At 51.1% G+C, this 15,376-nt stretch overlaps 1 protein-coding gene across 1 annotated transcript; it reads right to left on the bottom strand.

Annotated features, from left to right (window-relative positions):
* Positions 1-2,501: 2,501 nt before the first annotated feature.
* On the bottom strand, positions 2,502-3,724 carry MIND_00126500 (uncharacterized protein; the record flags this gene model as incomplete). Its single annotated transcript, XM_037358197.1, has 3 exons — positions 2,502-2,527; positions 2,573-2,950; positions 2,995-3,724. 3 exons carry the CDS (start codon positions 3,722-3,724, stop codon positions 2,502-2,504), a joined length of 1,134 nt encoding a protein of 377 aa, XP_037226107.1.
* Positions 3,725-15,376: the final 11,652 nt, after the last annotated feature.

The following is a 15,376-nucleotide window of genomic DNA, read 5'->3' as shown; positions in this document are numbered from 1 at the left end:
TCAATGCTTCATGTTTATACCACAACGGGGTTTCTCTTGGAGTCCGTCAACTTCTGCGATCAACATAACATCATGGTGGGCAGCCGCTGGCCACTTTCGGAGACCGACACCCACAAAGGATGAAAATTCAATCTTCTAGTTCGCAAACAAGTACTCCTCCGGTATATGCTCCGACCAACGTCCTTTCGACTGCCGTTTTGAAACTAGCATATAGTTCCTGTTTAGGATACCCTTCAGGCGCGTTGCCAAGATCCAAAATGCAGGTTATCTCCCACAAACAAGACAGCTCGGTGTTTCCCCGCTCGCGGTCGTCGCCGAGAAATGGAAGCGGGTCTGCCACACTAGTCGCGTCAAGCTGCCAAACTGCCGGCTCGAAGTCGTCTGGACTGGTACCGAAAAACAACGGCGCGCAGCGCATGTGAATTTGTTGGAGATTTGGCGCAGAGTCAGCCACCTTCGCAAGGAGGTTGCTGAATCCAGGAGGAAATTTGGTGGAATCAAACGTGAGTTCAAGGTCCAGTAGCTTCGGGAGTAGAGGAAGGCATTCGTCAGTGGGGGTGCGCCCGCCTGCAAATTACTTGGGTTAATTTTTCGTTGGTCCATTATTTGAACCGCTTACCAGCCATATCCAACGAGAGGTCAGTCAAAGATCCAGCACATGCCTGCAGAAGTCGGTCCCCTTGACCGCCTGCCGGAAAGCACAGTGCAAGAGTTTCCAGTCCTTTGAGATAGACAGCGTGGTGGCAGATGAGAAGCTCGTACAAATCAGTCGGCGCGCCGCTGCCTAAGTTAAGAGTTTGAAGTCGCGATCTGGGATGTTTGGCCAATGGATACGCCTGTCCGAAAGAGTCATCGAAGGCCAGGAGTGAAAAGGTCGCTGTTGGCATCCGCAACATCAGGTCGATGGCTTGGAATGGCATTTCGAAGGCGGACATGAACTGGGCCTCCTCAAGCGACGGCTTTGCGAGAATTTCAAGCAGCGCGGTGGAAATCTCCGAGTTCAAATCATTCCAGCTGAGATAACCCCACACGATGAGGTCGACCAAGCAACTTGACTTGGCTACTGCCCGAAGTACGACCGCAAGGTCTGCTGCTACACGAGGACGGCCGTCCTCGTCGACTTCCGAAAGCATGTCATTTAACCGTAAGGACAGCACTCTAACATGTTTTGCTAGATGTGGGAATTCCGTGAAATGTTTTGCGGCCACTGGAATGCGCTGCCCCTCTCCGAGAATTGGGTCTTTCTGGCCATCCCCCACGGTAGTGAGGGAGACGTCGCGAAATAGACCTCGTTGCGAACGGTGACGAAGTTGACTGGATGCCAAGGCACACGACTTGAGTGTGGGCTTGTCCACCACCCCGTCAACGACAAGATCGAGGATTTCTTGTGGAACACGACAGTGGGCCAACATGAGGGTGGGGGCAAGAGGGAACAATGTAAGAGGTCCCAAGAGAACCCGATGTGATCCCATCTCCATCTACGTCAATTGCTGGGTCTCGACCTCGAACAAGTTTGCCAAATCGCACGAACAAACAAACTCTGTTTCAATCGATAACTACGTTCTCAAGTCCTAGACTCCAAGGAGCAGATAAAAACTGAGCAGCAGGAATAACGGCGGCCACTTTCGCCACATAGTGTCAGCGGCATTTGCCGAGGCCCCACCCGAGCTTGGCGCGCCGGATGAACTCGCTGCTGAGGTCGAGCTTGAACCACTCGTGCTACCTGCTGCATCAAGGGTATAAAACGGTACAACCAAGCCAGTAAACGTTGCGGTGATCTCTGCGGACGAGCCAGTTGTGGAAATGTCGTAGACACAGACACCCTTTCCGTCCGCTTGAAATATGCACGACTCGTATGCTGGCCCGACACTGGCGGTTCCCATCTCAAAGTGCGATGCATCTTCGCGGAATGTTGCTATCAAGAGTTGAGGTCATCTCGAGGCCTTTTAGTGGTGACTTCTACGCACCTGTAAAGGGTGTATCCCCACTCAGGAGCGTTTTGGTGACAGTCCCCGCGACCTGTAGAATCGCCGATGCAGTCCCATACTCGACATAGGTTGTCAGTCCATCAGAGCCAACTCCCGCCGCCGAAATAGAGAACGTCGTTTCGTCAATCGGGGTGAGTGGCCCTACTTCACTGACGGATACGGTTTTGAGTGTTTGTGCCATGGTTATGGACCCGAGAGCTGGAGAGGCGATCAACGAACAGATGTTAGATTAATATTCGGATAGGCTGACCGAGCCTAACAAGAGATGATAAGAGCAACATGGGCAGACGTCTTGTGTCTTCTGAGGGATGATTAGAGGTCCGTCAGGGCAGTCAACTGGGACTGGTCAACTTAAATATACCAGACAAAATGACGTAGTGGAAAGCGGGACTGCGTCAGACGCTGGCTTGTTGGGCTCAACGTGCGTTGTCCGGCCTCCAGATAACTTGTATTCAATGGCGAGAAGTTGCATTTTGATGTCCCAAAATTTTGCCATGATCAAGAATGAATGCATTAGGAAGAGCAATAACGTGGGCGAGCTACAGAGATGTCCAACAGTCCTGTAGCATAAGGACCAGGCATACTTTGCTTGACCGCAGCCCGAAAGCCACTGAGCAATGCGTCCAGCGAGACGTTGCGAGTGCGCGTTTCCTGAGGAAGATATATGACCAGCCGGCAGCGAACCAAACGCAAGGCATCGAATATATCATCTTTCGCAAAATTTTCAATAGAAAACGCTGGAAGGGGCGGGAAATCCCATGTTGCGACCTGGTCGTTGACTGAACCCGGGAGGAGACGGAGTTTGAAGACGAAAGAAATGGCGGAAAGCGTGGGAAACGCCGCAAGACTTTCGACAATGTCGAGTAGAGTTCGGGGGAGTTGAGCCTTGCCAAAGGAGAATGCTGTTATCTCGACGGAGCGTACACAGGGGAGAGGAGCGATATGAATCGACGGGGATGTGCCTATACTTGTTAGATGTGAGCAAGGAGATAAAAAAAAGCCTCACTGCCTGATATTACAATCGCCAGTGTTTCCAGTGTCGGAGAACAAGCTTGTAAAAGCGTAGCTTGCTCGTCGTACTCCTCTGTCCGCACCTCCATTCGTTTCAGATGGACCAGATAGTGCTGATACTGGAGGAGAAACCGGGATATGGTGCCTCCATCACGCATAAAGCTCAAATCTCTGAGATGTAGAGGGGTCATATGGGGCTGAATGTCGGTATCGCAGAGCATATGGACAATGTCGAGTGAAACGATGGGCACAGCAAGCAACAACTGCACAACCGCGACTGGAACACAAATAAGCAGCTGCCATCGCACCTGCTGCAGCGAGGGAAGCTTCAAGCACTCCACAATCCGTCCTGTCGTCCCAGCTGCGATGTTGCTCCAGTCCGTGTATTGTCCGTTGACCGCCAAGCCACGCAGATTCCTGACTGCGGAAAGGATCACATTCAGTTCAGCGGACTCGGCTTCCTCGACGGCAAGCTCTACGGTGAGGTCTCGAACGTATTGAGCAAGATGTGGGGACTCGGCGAATATTGAGGCAATAATTCTGCGTTGTTGTCGTTTGTGCTGGCGATGGGGCCGTCGCGCGCGTGGAATTCGCATTGAGCGGAAAAGTCGTTGTTGGGAACGGAGGCGAAGGCAAGAGGCAGAGAGACAGCATGCCCTTAGGGTGTTGCGGTCGTGTATCTGGTCGAGAATCGCGTCGAGAAGCTCTTGTGGAAGCTCCTCCATGATGGGCTAGGGTCCGGTGACATTGGATGTCAATTGTCAGAATCTGACCTAACATATGTTTGTCACTGACTAACAAATAGTTATTTTCACTTAGACAATCTGACAATTCTGACCAAACCTCTCAGTAGCGCTGTGCTAAGAACTCAGAAGTTAAAAACACTGCCATTTTTAGCATGTTATTATCCTGTTTATAACATTTTTAGCATCAAGCCCCTCAAATGTAGATGATAAATATTGATAAATATTCAGAATTTAAGCAAACAGTATCTAACTTGCTCCTCTTGTTCTGGATACTATTTCTATATTCTGCACTCAATTGCAAAATCAAGAAGGAGACTCAATGTGAATGTGACTCAAATGTGACTATTTCACCGAAATGCCAACATCCGCTTAGCAACATTAATCCACCTAACAGCACTGGGGCACTACTCTTCAACCCCAAGGTAAGCCAATGGCCATGAAGGTGGATGAGGAGAAGGATTGGAACATTGATAACTAGCAACAGCTCATTATTAGCATAGTCAAATCTTTATAGCATGTTAAATATAGTTTTTATCTAGCAAATAGCATGTTTTTAACATATCTGCTAAAAATTGTTATTAACAGGTGCTAGATATATAGTCCAGGGTCCAGAATATCTAGCATGTTTGTAACCTCCCCCAAATAATATCTAGCACAGCGCTACCTCTCAGGTGTTCTAAAATGTCAGCTCTTTGGGACTGGAGCCCACTGAAAATTAATTAATATTGCTGCTCTGGGTTGCCATCACTGATCGGTGGCAAGTAAGGTAGAGGGCGTGGGAACCCCGCACGTTGACTAATCCATCAATTGATGGGATCAGCGACAAAAATAAGGGATCCGAATTTTTTTTTCAAAAAAATTTAACTGTTGGAGCATTCAAAATAGCAAATTATAAGTTATAACTACTTTTGTAATGTAGCTACATCAGCCTTAATCTCATTAATCATAGATGCAGGTAACATACGATGACCTTTGTACTTGCGCTGAATGTACGCCAACTCTTCCCCATTGAGACCACCTGCATATGCTGAGATAAAGCGGGCAGCACGGTTGGCATATCTTTGAGCAAATTATCAGTAAGATAACTTGCCAGATGTAGACGCACCGTAAGATTGACAGTTGGGGAACAGTGTCAAGAGCTGTTCGCATGTTGTCCTCCATCTCATCGATTGTTTTTGTCTTGGCAGTCTTCCGATAGATGGCCTTTGCTGCACCCTAATACATCTCAATGAAGTTAAGTTCACAGTGATATTTTGGATAGAAATCGCAAATGTGCCCACGAGACTCAACAACCTCCTGCAAGGCTGATTTCTGGGCAACAAAGTCAGGTTGGCAAAACATCGCCCGACGACAGCAGCAATCGGTTGCGTTGGGCTGGCACTTGAAGCCAGGGCATTGGGCGTTCATTCCAGCACGGAAAAGTCCATGCTCACGAAGAATCTGCTCCATCCCTTTGAACCAACCCGGCATTGTAGCGTGGTCCACAGGCCAGTAAAGCGGCTGCTGGGTACCATCTGCAAGTGTTCCAGGTCGCATTTTGGGGCCATTTGGGATATGGGTCCAGGTGGCATGTGGTCCTTTGGGCATTTTGCGGGCCGAGAGGGCATCGGGAGCACGCTTTTGGTGGCTGGGAGCATTATCAAAAAGGAAGAGGCCGGTGGCAAACTTGTGAGTTTTCTCCTCGAAGATGTCGATGGCATTGTTGATGTGAGCAAGTAGCTCGTCATTGGTAAAGTACCCGTCACGGTTCTTGCCTGCACGGAAGAAGATGCGTGCCTCCCAGCTGCTTAGAATCCGGACAGGTTATTGGGAAAATAGAAGATATACACGCACTCGTTGAGTTTTAAACGTCCCCAATGAGCAACAAGGAAGTCAGAGACCATGATGGACTCTCCTTCGCCCTTTGCTTCTGGGGTGGCCTTGGCTGACACATGAATCCAACCCGTTCTTCGACGATCATTCTTGTAAAACGTGGACTCATCGTGCGTGACGGGAATGAGCTGAAACGGTTGGCCAACACATTTCCCAGTGAGCCTGAAGTGGTCGCCATTGGGTCGACTGGCTTCCTTTCCATCGTTGTCAAAAACAATCATTCGTGGTTCGTACTCCTCCATCCACCGCTTAACAAAAGCATTCCTGTACGCAACAACATCCTCCCGCTCATGTCCGTCAACGTACATCCCGTTCTTCCTCTTTCCAAAGCACCAGTCCATCCGCTTCAGCCAACGACGCGCAGTCCAGACAGAGATTGACCGCTTCTGAACGCCAGCAGCCTCAAGTCGTGACTGCATCTCTTCGTCTGCAATGAGGTCCACCACATCTTGTGCTCGGAAGTGCTTGTTTTTTGCGCAGATGACGTGCAGCTTGAACTTGAGCACACCAGCGAAATCTTCATCGTTGTAAGGGCAACCCTGGAGACTCCGACGAAAAGCCTAGCAGGGGAGGATCCAAAGCGTGAATAAAAGCTACGGGAAATACACGGAGGGACCGACCTAGCAGGGGAGGATCCAAAGAGAAGAAACTCTAAGGGTCCGCCTGCTAGGGCGCCAACTATATACTGGTCGTCCGTAACTGCCGACGTAGAGCGCAGAAGGCCTGAGCGGCGTCGCAGGCTCTGTCCCAAGGTGATCGTTGGGAGGGTCTTGACGGATCGGTGATTGTGCGGGCGAAGGAGGCCGTGGACGATGGTCGGGGTGGGTCGGAGCGTCCGAGGGGGCGCCGGTCGGATGCGCCTCGGATGCGTTCGGAGGGTCCGGCGGAGGCCGGGGGGTTCCCCTGACATCACCCCCCTTTGAATGCGGCGTCCCGACCATAATACTGAAGGGCAGCGAGTCGAAGGTTGCTGAGGCGATGTGCCGTGGTTTACCCGGGTATCTCCGATAGAAGTCCGCAATCTTGTCTGGCGCAAAGACACGGTCGAACCGAACCCACGAGTCGTGTGAAGCATCGTAGCCTTTCCACCTGACGAAATAGTTAAGACGCTTATACCTTATCCTGGCATCCAAGATTTCCTCGACTTCCCATTCGGGAACTCCGTCCTCTAGTTCGGGGGCGGTTCGTCGTAGCCGGGTCGTCCATCGAAGGGGGTCGTCCTGAGCGGGCTCGAGCTTAACAACGGGGGAAGACGGGGTGGAGCTTGGAGTAACGCGGGGGGAGGTCTAGCTTGTAGGCACCTTTGCTAACCTCTGCTGAAACGCGTCAGTACTCCCATGCCGTCCTCCAAATTGCGCTGACTATTGCCCACCAGAAAACCAAGCTTCAAAACCTCTTGGCCCAAACTTGGGAGATGGTGCTGGCGCCCGGCGGCGACGGCGACGACGACGACGACCACCAAGGCAACGGCGACGACGGCAATGCTGCGAAACAGTCGTCAGTCCCAAAAAAGTCTCGAAAGAAGCCCAAGGCCGAGCTTCAAAGCAATAAGAGCTGGGCAGACGGTGTTCGCGACGACATCATGGATGCGCATGTCGAACCCTTGAGACAGGCTCGCATGGCAGGCGCCAGAGCAACCGAAGACTACTTGCAGCAAGTTTATAACGAGTTCTTCTATCACATCCCGTACTACCTCAAAGATTCCGAGGAGCCCGAGTTGCCCTTGCGAGTCTGGACACCGACCACCCCACCAGACGATAACAGTCATTTGTCGCCCGAAGAGAAGGAGAAGAAGAATAAGTGGATGGACAGCATGAAGCGGGTGGGTTGTTACTGTCATTCCGCTTGTGACATTTGATGTTGACCACGACTCTCATAGCGCATTCGCCGTTGGATCATCTACCGCGTCGAACATCCCCAAACGCGTACTAAGAAGAAGGGCAAAGCACCTACCCAACACAACTCGGCTGGTCCTTCGACGAAAAAGAAGGTGGATGTCCATGATCCCCTCACCCACTTTCTATTCAAGCTCTCCGAGACGAAACCGGTCATTCGGGCCGTGCCAGGACTGCAGCAGTTCATGCACGAGGATTACTCCAAGAGCATAGACCGCGAAGTCCAACGACTTTGGGATGCGACACCAATCCATGCGAGGGTCGACAAAAACGGCAAACGACTCGACAGCCCGCCAATTACCATGAGAACCGAGGCCGCTCGTAATTTGTGGAACAAGATGGAGGAATCGGAGAAGCAACGATACAAGGACAAGGCAGAGGCTGACGCAGAAGTCCTCCGTAAGGCTTTCGACGAGGCAATGGTGGATTGGCCGCCAAAGGACCCAGCGTCGCGTCAACGGTAAGCTTCGGCCCTACCCGTGTCCAGTCCGCAAACTCATGGGTTTTCATTTAGCGCCATCGACAATCTCCCCCTCATTTTGGAGCCACTGATGACGTGTCTGGCGGAGTTTACGGGCTTACACATTCTAATCGTCATGGGAGGACCTATTCCTAAGTGGAACGGCGCTATTCAGACAATCGAGTGAGTCTGAAATTGCATTGGACAAATAACAATGCTGACTTCGAAGTTTAGCTTTGCCTATGGCGAGAATCGAGCGGCAGCGCCTGTTACATTCCCTGCAATATGATCCCGCCACTTCCAGAAAGAAACTTTGGACAAGATGAGGGCCTATCTGCATACCGCGTTCAGTAAGTGGCACCTTTGCTGTCGCATTTGTCCGCCACTAACGAAGTTTTCTTCAGCCGCTGACGATTCTCGTGCCGCCGCCCTTCATCCCGACAATACTTCTGGCGAGACAAACGAGGACCTGCTCAACGATAGTGGCCTCATCCGTATGAGCACAGCGCCGCCAGAGGTCATGCAATCGAAAGAAGAGGGCAGCTCGGCGGCTGGAGGTGTTGTGGAACAACCTGTGCCGGCGCCAGTGACGAAGCAGGCGACACAGAAAAAACAGCACAAACGACAAAAAGAGTCAGGCCAGCCTCCAAGCAAGACCTCGTCGACAACCACGAAAGTGTCGCAGTCGACAACGGCCGCGGCGAAGCCGAAGCCAATGCTGAAACCCGCAGCAGCCACAAAGAAGGGTAAAGAGAAGGTGGTGGATATCGACAGTGACAATGGGTCGTTCATAGATGCAGATGAAGCAGAGGAGGACGAGGAGGTCTCTTGGTTCAACCCGGACCCGGATGCAGACGTCGATGAACAAATGACCGACTCGGAGGAAGTACTCCCTTCAAAAAGATCGAAGGGCACGCGGCGGTCATCGCGTCTGGACCAGGAAGGCACAAAATCACACACTCCCCCTGCCGCAACTCCCCTCCCTCCATCCCTCCAGCCTTCCTCTTTAATTCCAGCCGCACCTCCCGCTCCTCCACAACCTCCGAACACAAACACTCCGCCAAGCACAACTCCACTCCCTCCATCTCCCCTGCAGCCTTCCTCTTCCGCTCCTCCCGCTCCTCTACAAGCACCCGTTGCTGTGGCGACTCCACCTCCAGTTCCTGAGCCACCGGCACAGCCAATGGACACACAAAGAAGCGAGGGCAACCCAAGCATATCGCCATCGGGTAAACGGAAGAGAGCGGAAGGCAGTATAGCCGAGGAGGAGGAAACACGCAAAAAACGCATGAAGGATGGAGTCACTGCATCGGAAGACGCAGAGTTGGATATCGATACGCCGCATTGTCCGGAGGATGCAGTATGGGTGAGGAAGGATAATTTGTGGGCGCAACTTGTGGGTGTACCATTGGGGCCCCGCTTTAACGGACTCCTGAAAGTGTGGATTGCGTTGGAACGCCATTACAAGTGGTCAAATGGGGGCTCGCGTCATCTTCCGACAAGTGGTCGACCCAAACAAATCGGTGGCTGGATCCAAAATTACCGCAAAGCGGGCAAGTGGACGAAAATCAGCAACGTTGACAACTTTGCGAAGCAATGGTGGGGGTGGTGGACCAAGAGCCAACCAGAATGGCGGATGGGGAACGAGGGTCAACTGTTGCGAGTGGATCACAATCGACGTTCATGGGCACCACTAGTTGTCGCGGGCCAAAACGGACTTATTAGTGTGGTCGCGAGTTTGTACTGGTGGGGATGCAGACTGAAGGAAGTCGAAGAGGGTGTGTGGGCGGAATGGAACAATGCAGTTGAAGATGTTATCTGGGTAATTAACGGTATCATAGATTCGGCTGAGATGCTTGAGTAGCTACACTTTGTGGACTTGTAAAGTTTTTCGTTAAGCGGACAATTTTGACTTGGTGACAAATGACCTCAAGGCCTGGGCTTCCTTCGGCTTTAGTGCCGAGAAGTGATCGGCATTCAAGTAATAGCTGATTGTGTCTTTGGCCTTGCTGCCAAAAGTGATAGATGTGATATACGGCTCGGCAAAATCGGCAACGCCTCGGCAGCGCCCGGCAGCACAAGGGGCTGATGATGTGAGTATAAAAAATGCAAAACATATTGTTCCAGCCACCTACAGGCTTTTTAAAGTAGATACAAAATAAAATCAGTGTCAATAGATAAAAGCAGTATAGATCAAACAGATTGATAACATCAAATAGGAGACCTATATGTGAGATAGTGATAAATGAGATGGAGAACAATATTGATCAGATCAAATATTTAAAATTATAAGTATAAACCAGAAGGATAAGTCACACTATTTAGCTAGATGGATGAAGCAAATTTGATAAGATCAATATATAAGGTAATATTATATTATTTATTGCATTATATTATTTAAGACCAGAAAGTAAGTAATACAGGCAACCAATCAAATATAATTAAATTGATAATTAACCAGATTACTAAGCTATAAGCCTATTTACCTATGAAATCAGTAGGATCAATGAACACTGCCTCAAAGGGCACTGCTATCAGCCAAATCATCAAAATCATCAAACCATCAGCTGAATCATCAAACCATCAGCCAAATGGTCAAGCTATCAGCAGAATCAACAAATCTTGCCTCAAATAACACTGCCATCAGCCAAACCATCAGACCATCAGCTGAATGATCATGTTATCAGCAGGATCAACAAATCCTGCCTCAAATGGCACTACCATCAGCAGGATCAATGAATCCGGCCAAAAATGGCACTGCCATCAGCAAAATCATTAAACCATCAGCTTAATCATCAAGCCATCAGCGGGATCAACAAATCCTGCCTCAGATAGCACCACCATCAGCCAAATCATCAAACCATCAGCCTAATCACCTGTCCCATCAGCAGGATCAATGTTAAACCATCAGCTTAATCATCAAGCCATCAGCGGGATCAACAAATCCTGCCTCAAATAGCACCACCATCAGCCAAATCATCCACCCATCAGCCTAATCACCTGTCCCATCAGCAGGATCAGTGAATCCGGCCACAAATGATACTGCCATTAATAAACCATCTATTCTATTCAATATTATAATTTGTTTTTATTGATCTATTATTATTTTGAGCGGTAGTATAAAGGATATCACTATTCTGTCCTAAATAGGAAATTCTATGCAAAATCAAATCCCAGCCGCCCAAACCAGCAACCCTCAATCGAAAGGCAAATGTCTACTAGCACCACCTAGTCCCTCAATACACTTAGTGCATTTGCCTTCTGACCCGCTAGATACATCTAGCAGCATTTGCGTAAAGGTTACAGCTTGGGCTCGCGGCGCTTTCCGAGGGCGTCGACCACTACCATAACCGCGTCATACCCATGGGCCTCGGGCAGCTCGACAATGAAGTCTACAGTGACAGTGTGCCAACGTTCGGGCGGGACTTCGGTCGGATGGAGCTCTCCATGCGGAAGCCTTCGGAGGGCCTTCGTGGCGGCAGCATAAGTCGCAGGTCGCGACGTAGCATCCGATATGGCGAGACATCTGCGGCCACCAGTAGTTGCGCGAAACCAACTCTAAGGTCTTGAACCGCCCGGCGTGTCCGGCGACTCGCGTATCGTGGCAGAGCTCGATGATGTGCCTCCTTAGGTCCTTGTCTTTAGGGACTACAACCTTGCCAGGAAGTACAGGAGGTCGCCGGAGACGGCCCACTCGTCCGAACGTGATGAGCGGGGGCCCCGAACTTGACCTCGGACCTTCAAGAGTTGCCGGGCCGCAAGCGCGACGGGCTCCTCTAGGTCAGGCTCACCGGATAGCGCTTCCTTGATGTCGCGGACAAGTTCGGAGCCAGGCCCAGAGACGGTGACGGCCTCAAGCGCGAACGTGGAACAGTTCGGGGCGTAAGAGGGTGACATCCGAGTTGTCGTCGGAGATACCGTGGTCGGGCCGACGAGAGAGAGCATCGGGACGGCCCATTTGGCGACCTGGGACGTGGTGCAGCGTAAAGTCAAACCTGGAAAGGTACAACGACCATCGGGCTTGCCGACGGTTAAGGTGCTGTGCCTTTCGGAAATACTCCAAATTCTTATGGTCAGTCCAGATCTCGACCGGATGCGCGGCGCCCTCGAGGAAATGCCGATACTCCTCGAGTGGGGATGATCGCGAGCATCTCCTTGTCGTGAATCTCGTAGTTGCGCTGGACATCATTTAAGCTTTTGGAATAGAACGCTACAGGGTGCCACTTCCCGTCCGGGGCGGATTGTTGTGAAAGAACCACCCCCATTGCATAATCCGAGCTGTCTGCTTCAAGTCGGAAAGGCCGAGAGTCGTCCGGGATCGCTAAGACGGGCTCTGAGACGACCGCGTCTTTGATAGCTTGAAAGGCGGCGGCTCAGCGTCTCCCCAGGCCCATTTCTGGTCTTTCTTGGTGAGCGAAGAGGGGTTGCGCTAGGGCCGAGAAATCCCGAATGAACCTGCGGTAGAAATTAGCAAACCCCAGGAACTGCTGGACGTCCTTCTTGTTCTCGGGCGGAGGCCATGCGGAGAGCCCTAGTAGTAGATATTTGCAAAATATCCCTGACAGTTGCCAGGGGTTTTGATTGCAACAACCGTGGCTCATACCAGCCCCTGGCAATAGCCAGTCCATGAATGCTTCGCTCTTGGGACGGCTTCCACCTGGCAATCAGTTACTGCGACCAGCGGCTTGGGCGGCATCAAGCCTACCTATTCACTCCACATTCGACACCAAAGTCACCCTCTTTTAGTTAGTTGGCACGTGTGTGACACTCGCGGAGGACGAACACCTCTGCTTCTGCCTTAGGCGGCTCGCCGCCTAAGGCAGCCAAGCGGCGACGCACTTCGCTTTCTGCTAGGCGGCGACAGACTCTGAACCAATTGTCGCCAACGTGTTCCCTCCGAGTCTACACATCTACACACCAGTCGGATCCTGAGGCAACTGTTCAAGTCCTACTGTTTATACCAACAAGTCAATGCTGGTGCGTCCTCAACCTTATCTCTTTCTACTCTCAAATTTCCAACCTTATCTCTTTCTACTCTCAAATTTCCTAGTTTCCTATGTAGGGCATTTCGGTTTCAACATTTCATGTGTTTCAGCGTCGGCCTTGGCGGAGATGCCTCCGCATGATTCAAGTTTTTCTGACTCCGACAAATTCTTCGGACTCCCACCAACTCCCACCATCGACAATACCATCGATGGCTCCCCCTTCAACCCCCCCCGTCGCATGCTTGGGGTTTCTTGGACCACAACATATTTCCAACTCTTCCTCGCGTCTGTCTCCCTTGCCTGTTCATTTCCTCGCTCTTTCTAATCCTTCCCCCAGCCTGGTCATCCAAAATGCCGCGCCTTCGCGGTCTACGACTACTCCGGCGCCGTCCAGCACTTCATCATCCCTTTGGATGATCAAAAGTCCCCCCACGATTCGCGACCAAGCTCCCATTTTACGAAACTTTTGGCAAGTCCCACCCCTCGGGTGCGACGACTGTCACCGACTTCTCCCCACTGCCATTTCCCCCCACGACGACATCGCGTACACTTTCCTCGAACGCTGCATCCATCCATCTCATCGAGCAGCGATGCTTGAAGCCAATGACCAGGAAGATTTTGAAGATTCTGATTACGACAGCGACCATGCACACAGCGAACCGGAGGAACAAGACGACCGCGCCTTTAATCTCGCCACGGCGCGCATCACACAAGAGGTCGGGCACAATCCCATTCGGGGTAACCTCGTGGTGGTCAAGCACCGTATGGTCAATCCACTTCCCGACAGCGTCATGGATATGGAGATCGTTGATATTGAGGAGGATGACTTCTCAGTCATCTGGGGCTTGATATTCAGGTGTGTCTCCTCGGCCTCAGTGCTGTTTGTTGCTCCAGCTAACGCACCAATATAGATACATTGTCGGTGATTACAACCCGACGTCCCCTTGGCAGGAGGAGTCCAAGGAATTTCTGCCCTCTCCTTTCACCATTCACCGCCTGGGACAGCGCAAGGCTTGACAGTTGCATTCGAGGCGAATCTATTCTATATATGCACGCGTGTCTTTCTTTGCTTTGAAATGCAATTTTTTTTTTCATGTCTTTCTTGCTTTGGTTAATGCGGATAATTTTTTTACTAGTTACACACATAAGATCTATTAACAAAACGAACAATGCGTGGCATGTAGAGTTCATGGTGGTAGGTTGCCGAAAGGCACAAACCTCAAGGGGCGTCCCTGCCGTTTCAGCCATTTACGCACACCCTGTGCAAGCGCTACTATCTCCACAGCCTCCAATCCTTTGCCCTCGTAGCCCCTGATGCGGAGCGATCTCGCAAATGCTGGCTTGAAAGGTGCGCGGAACAACGAATCAGCCACCTGCACCACCAGCGAGAATGACCACCCCGCAAATTCCTCAAATGCTCCAAAGTTTTTCCAATCCCACGCGGCGAAAAGCTTGAGTCGGTCTCGCAGGTCCACTGTTGGTTTGAGTGAACCAAGGAAATCAGCGAATGCTGGATCGAAGCCAGCAGGGAGGACTTGAGCTTCAATGTTTTCAAAGACCCATTCGCGCTCTTCAGCGTCGATTTGGAAGGCGACGGCTAGAATTTCGATGTAGTTGAGCCAGCCGGGGTGATCATCCTCGAGGAGACTTTTGGGTCTAGTTCTCCCAAAAAGTACTCTGAGTGCTTCTATCGCGTCGTCTTCATCCCACGACTTCAGCCGCATTAAATCCTTCACAGTTCGGAAATCTTGGGAGACAAATAGGTCGAGTTTGTCGGACAGGTCAAACCCCGATAGGTGGTGCAGAAAGTCGTTCAAGGAGATAGAAGAGACAGCAGCTGCGTCTGTCGACATCGACGTCTCCGAGAACAAAAACAGCTTCGACGCCTTCGACGGCAAAAACAGCTTCGACGCCTCCAGCAACACCTTCGTCCATTGAACCGCAGGCTTCCATGGGGGTCATAAGGCCTTCTTCTTGCAATGTTTGTTCGTTTTCCTGTTCGAGATCGACCTCATTGTCCTCCTGCTGCTCAACATCGAAGTCCGGTTTGACACTAGCTGCATCATTGGTGTCGCCCGACTCGTGATCAAGTTCGTCGTCCTCGGAGCTGCTGTCGGAGTCGACCTCCATCTCAATATCGCTTGCCGCCCGAATATCATTTGCATCGGCATTGGAAGAGGGGGTCTAGGAAGGTCAGGTTGGGTAATTTCAAAGGGTAGACGTTGACCTGTGTCAATAGCTTGTAACGAGTCTTGTCCATATACCGGTCGTCCAAACTCAGCGTGTCTTTTGTTGTATTCAAGTTGTGGACGGCGCGGGTAACGTTTCCCGTGTTTGTGTGCATTTCGTCTGCAATCATTTCCCGTGTCCAGCCCTGCTCCTCGAGCGCGAAACCAAAGCGCGATCTTGACGAGTCAAT

The sequence above is a fragment of the Mycena indigotica genome (genome assembly GCF_014461135.1).
Source record: "Mycena indigotica strain 171206Taipei chromosome Unknown Mind.scaff0001, whole genome shotgun sequence".
In the NCBI taxonomy this organism is placed as follows: Eukaryota; Fungi; Basidiomycota; class Agaricomycetes; order Agaricales; family Mycenaceae; genus Mycena; species Mycena indigotica.
This window is presented reverse-complemented; position numbering and strand designations above follow the sequence as displayed.